This window comes from Chiloscyllium plagiosum, chromosome 21 (genome assembly GCF_004010195.1).
Source record: "Chiloscyllium plagiosum isolate BGI_BamShark_2017 chromosome 21, ASM401019v2, whole genome shotgun sequence".
Classification (NCBI taxonomy): domain Eukaryota; kingdom Metazoa; phylum Chordata; class Chondrichthyes; order Orectolobiformes; family Hemiscylliidae; genus Chiloscyllium; species Chiloscyllium plagiosum.
The window spans coordinates 33,460,331-33,465,906 of record NC_057730.1 but is presented as its reverse complement, the minus strand read 5'-3'; the positions used below and the strand labels follow the sequence as shown (position 1 = coordinate 33,465,906).

The 5,576-nt window shown below is 43.2% G+C and overlaps 1 protein-coding gene across 1 annotated transcript in view; it reads left to right on the top strand.

Annotated features, from left to right (window-relative positions):
• The first annotated feature begins 733 nt into the window (after positions 1-733).
• The window catches only part of LOC122560444 (voltage-dependent calcium channel gamma-3 subunit-like), a 35,409-nt gene continuing 30,566 nt past the window's right edge, over positions 734-5,576 (top strand). Inside the window, exons 1-2 of the mRNA XM_043711076.1 lie at positions 734-1,157; positions 4,082-4,312. Of these exons, the coding sequence (XP_043567011.1) occupies positions 734-1,157; positions 4,082-4,312 (655 nt within the window). The remainder of the gene's footprint in view (positions 1,158-4,081; positions 4,313-5,576) is intronic.

Below are 5,576 nucleotides of genomic sequence, written 5' to 3'. Positions count from 1 at the left end.
TCCCCCTATTCACCCCCCCCCCCCCCCGCCTCATTCCCAACGCCTGGAGCCAGCTCTCTGTCCCACCGGCCCTAACCCTCAATCTCCCACCTCCTCACCCCCGCCTCCATCCTTCCAGCCGGGAGGGAATCACGTCGCCAGTCCGGGGTCAGTACCCACGGCGACTGGCCGAGCGTCCGTCTCTTTGCTCCCCCCCCCCCCCCCCCATCCCCTGAGCTCTCGGCAAAGCCAAACAGAGCGGGCAGACAGGGAGCAGGGAGAGACAGACAGACAGAGATAGTGAATGAAATAGTGGCAGACAGAGAAGAGAGGGGAGAGACATGCAGCCACTGACTGAGGCTCCTATCCCAGACACGGCTCATGCTGCCATCGAAGGTTATTTTTTTTTCAATTTAATGGCAGGATCATAACTTCCGAATGTAGCAGTTTTAAGAACCGGAATCGAAGCTAAATGCGGATCCGCCGTGAGATGGCGAGAGCTGTCTAAACAGCCCGTTCTAACGTGAGCAATAGCCCCGGAAACCGGTGGGCTATTTACCTGGTCAGGGAGAGATTGACAGAGTGGAACGATTTAGTCTGTGAGAATGCCAGCGTCTGCAGTTCAATCCTGTACAGCCCTGTTGCCTACAGTAATAAGCACAGCTCACAACCCCCAGCCCCTGGGATCCCCGCTCCAGCAGCAGCAGCCTGTTATTGTACCAAACTCAGAGGGGCCCTATCTGCACAGTGCGCCATGAATGATGGAGGGACGGTGTGGGTTACCCTGGCTTTACCTGAGGAACCAGTTACTCTGGTTACCCTGGCTCTACCTGAGGAACCAGTTACTCTGGTTACCCTGGTAATGTCAGTTACTGTGGTTACTCTGGCTCTACCTGAGGAACCAGTTACTCTGGTTACCTTGATAATGTCAGTTATTCTGGTTACCCTGGCTCTACCTGAGGAACCAGTTATTCTGGTTATCCTGGTAATGTCAGTTATTCTGGTTACCCTGGCTCTACCGGAGGAACTAGTTACTCTGGTTACCCTGGCTGTACCCCAAGTACCAGCTGCTCTGGTTACCCTGGAAATGTTTGTTACTTGGTTTCCCAGGTTACCACCTGTGGTGCTTGTTGCCCTGGTTACTGTGGCTGTTGTCCCGATTAAATTGGTCAATCAGTGTTAGTGGTACTGGAGTCTCCTGTTCATTGCAGCTGTATCATCTTTCTGCTTTTTTCAGCAAACCAAAACATGCAAAGCACAGGAGATTTGCTCACTGTTAAAGGTCAGGATGCAGCAGACAGAAGGAAACAGGCTCAGTGGTTTAATATGATTATAGAGGGAGTAAACAATAGAGGAGGGAATGACTAGTCTGCCTTTAGAGAGGTTACATTTAAAAGGGCTCTCACCTTTTAAGAAAAAAGGCAAGTTATTTTCAGACTATTCTGTGGTGCAGCAAATCATCTTATAATGTATCACCATCACATAAAGTGGCAGTGAGAAACAGGGTGGAGCAATTTTCTCCCTGTATAGAAATACATGATTTTTATTTTTTTTAAAAAAGTTCAAAAAGTGATCTTCAGTAAATAAGGCAATGTAATCTGCTTATCTCCTTAAATTTACACCACTTCAAAGCACTTGATGCAGGAAACACAGGAGTCAATTTGCACACAGCAAACTTCCCCAAATACCAACATGATAAAACCAGTTAATCTGTTTAATCTGAGGATGATAGAAAACAGCACAAACAGTGACCATTCAGTTATTTCCTAATCCTTCTACTTTTCATTTCATACCACCTGTGATCCAAAGCACAACATCAATTTCCACATCTAAACTGATGAGTAGCACTAGGTCTCCTTCAGTGCTACTTCTCTCAGCCATCCACTGTCTTGACATTGTGAGGCAGTTTGTCTGACTTCCTATTGGAAGAGGAGAAATTTTCTCCAACTAAATATTGGGAAGACTGAACACATTCTCTTTTGTCTCCACACCCTCCTTTCCCTACTCCCATTTCCCTGGCAACTGCTCAACTGTTTGCAATGTTGATGTCATAATTTTACCAGAAATTTGACCACATGTTCATTACTTTAAACTTTGCTGAGCTCTGCCCTTGCATCAACCTACCTGTTTATGAAACATTACATTTACATTTGTGCCTTTGTTACATCTAATTTTAACTATTCCAAACCATTCATGTACTGTTCACTGTGACTTCCATGCTCACCATCCTACATGGGCTTTTGCTTCAGTAATGCCTCAATATTAAAATTCTCATCCCTAGTTTTAAACCCTCTCCACAGCCTTAGCCATCATTAGCTCTATAATCTCCTCCAGCCCTAAAACCTTCTGGAGATACCTGTGCTCTAAATTCTGGATTCTTGAGTCAATTCCCCAATTTTAATTTCTCTAGCACTTTGCTTTCAGCTGCCAATATAATAATCTCTGGACCTCTTCCCCAATAAACCTGTGCCTTTCTGCTTTCAGATGCTCCTTACAATCTCAGTGTCAAATTTTGTTTGATAGTGCACCTATGGACATCTTCCTATGTTAAGGATCTTGTTTCTAGGTTGATGACAGCACTTTTGTACAGCAATCCAGTTGGTCCCACTTTGTGCTCTCTTCCCATATCCCTGCAAATTGTTTTCTAGCAAGCATTTAACAAGCTGAGACAAAATCTCGATAGAAAGTGCTGGAGAAACTTTGCAGGTCTGACAGCATTTGTGGAGAGAGAAACAGACTTAAATGTTTTGGGACTTTTCTTCCTTCTTATTTTTAAGAAGGTCTTGGGATTCGAAACATTAGCTCTGTTTCTCTGCTGCCAAATTTGCTGAGTTTCTCCAGCATTTTGATTTTATTTCAGATCTCCAGCATCCACAGTATTTTGCTTTTATTTAAGATGAAATCTATACTACTACCTTATCAGGCAGTCCATTCTAAATCTTAATTGCTCATTGAATGAAGTGTTTTTCCTCATATTGCTTCTGATTCATTTGTGAATGTTTAAATCAGTCATTGTCATAGAATCATAAGAGTTCTATAGCACAGAAAAAAGCCCTTTGGCCCATTAACTGCATCACCTAACTATTCTAATTCCACTTTCCGCTGTCCTCTGGTTTTCAACACTTCAGGAAAGTGCATCAGAAGTTAGGTTCTAAACTAGAAAGGGGAATATTGTGGATAATAATCTCTGGATTATTATCTCTGGTCAGAACCACATGAGAATTGGCACTGAAACAGAGTGATCAAGAGAATTAACGTGATTCAAGGCTGATGAGAAAAAGAGGTGTCTCTGTTCATTGTCACCAGTTCTGGAATAGGAAGTGAAAGTTTAGGCTCTGCTTGAACTGGGACAGTTACAGAAAAAGAAGGGTAAAACTAGAGGCCATCAAGGTATAACAGTAACCCAAAGAGTGGATAGAATGTGGAACTCACTACCACAGGACTGGTTGAATCGAGTTACTTAAATGTACTTATGGGGAAATTATATAAGCAAATGAGGGAGAAGGAAATGAAGGGTTATGATGATACATTTAAATTAGAAAACACGGTGTGGGGGGGGGGGGGGGGGGGGTGGCTCGAGTGGAGCATAAACACCAAAATCGATTAGTCGAACTAATTCTGTCCCATGTACCCATCTCATTCTTTTGAACATAATTTCATTTTATTCGCACTCTCTTCAAGGTTTTAAACATTTACTAAATTCCTCCTTAGCCTTCTCCATTCTGCCCCATGTAAATATAATCCCTAACCCCTGGATTCATTCCAGTAAATACTCTCTGTAAAGCCTTCACATCCTTCCTGAAGTGTGGTGGCCAGAATCGGACACAATAGTCCAAGTGGGGCTGCACAAGTGGTTTCCATGGGTTGAGCATAATTTCCTGGGTTTTGTTTTGGTTAAGGAATAAATATTAGCCCAGGGAAAATTCCCTTGCTTTTCTTTTGTTGGGAGAAATTTTGGGTATGACATGAGTTAACATGGATTAATCCGACAACAATCTCAAACTGGAATTAGAATGAAGTAGTGAATTTTAGTTCGCTAAGTAAGCAATAATCATTGAAATCATTTAATATTCATTTTTCATTTATTCTTCTTCGAGAAAAGTGCTCAGCTTAAAAAGAAAAATAATCTCACCCACGCAGGCTAAGGATTCTGATATAGCAGAGAGACAGAATTTTGTGAAATGTGACATGGTTGAACTAGTACTGACCCCGAGGCCTTGTTTGGAGCTGGAATGTGAGGATGACCCTATGCCACACCAAGACAAGCACTTTAATAGACAAAGTGATGAGATTTCAGTCAAGATGGGAATGAATCACAGGTTTCAGAAAGCAGGTGAGATGGTATATGAGAAGGTAGAGAGCAGTGAGACTGTGGAACAGGCACCCTGCCACTTTCAGAATGTGTGAAAACATAAGTTCCATGTCTTGAACAGATCATTTTGGAATTTGAATAATATACTGTCAACTTGACTTACAATGCATAAATGTTTGATGAATTCACATTGAGTTAGAGTACCAATTTGATATCCTCTCTGGATGTCCTCCACAATGCCATTAGGGATGGTATTCCAGGGTTTTGACCCAGCAACAGTGAAATTTTCCAAGTCAGGATGGTGAGTGGCTTAGAGGGAAACTTGCAGGGTCTGGTGTTCCCATGTATCTGCTGCCTTTGTCCTTATAGGTGGAAGGGGTCATTGGTTTGGAAGGTGCTGTCGAAAGATCTTTGGTGAATTTCTGCAGTGCATTATGTAGATATTACGTACTGCTGCTACTGAGTGTCAGTGGTGGAGGGAGTGGATGCTTGTGGATGTACTGCCAGTCAAGTGGACTACTTTGTCTTGGATGGTATCAAGCTTAGAGTCATAGAGTAATAGAGATGTACAGCACAGAAACAAACCCTTTGGTCTAATTCACCCATGCTGAGCAGATATCCCAACCGCACCTGGCCCATATTCCTCCAAACCGTTCCTATTCATATACCCACCCATGTCTTTTAAATGTTGCAATTGTACTAGCCTCCACCACTTCCTCTCGCAGTTCATTCCATACATATACCACCCTCTGTGTGTGTGAAAAAGTTGCCCCTTTGGTCTCTTTTATATCTTTTCCCTTTCACCCTAAACCAATGCCCACTAGTTCTGAATTCCCCCACCCCAGGGAAAAGACCTTGTCTATCCAATCCATGCCCCTCATAATTTTGTAAACCTCTGTTAGATTCCCCTCAGCCTCTGACGCTCCAGGGAAAACAGCCCCAGCCTGGTCAACCTCTCCCCATAGCTCAAATCCTCCAACCCTGGCAACATCCTTGTAAATCCTTTCTCAACCCTTTCAAGTTTTACAAAATCTTTCCAATAGGAAGGAGACCAGAATTGCATGCAATATTCCAACAGTGGCCTAGCCAATGTCCCGTATAGCTACAACATGACCTCCCAACTCCTGTATTCAATACTCTGACCAATAAAGGAAAGCATACCAAACACCTTCTTCACTATCCTATCTACCTGCGAGTCCACTTTCAAGGAGCTATGAACCTGCACTCCAAGGTCTCTTTGTTCAGCAACACTCCCTAGGACCTTACCATGAAGTGTATAAGTCCT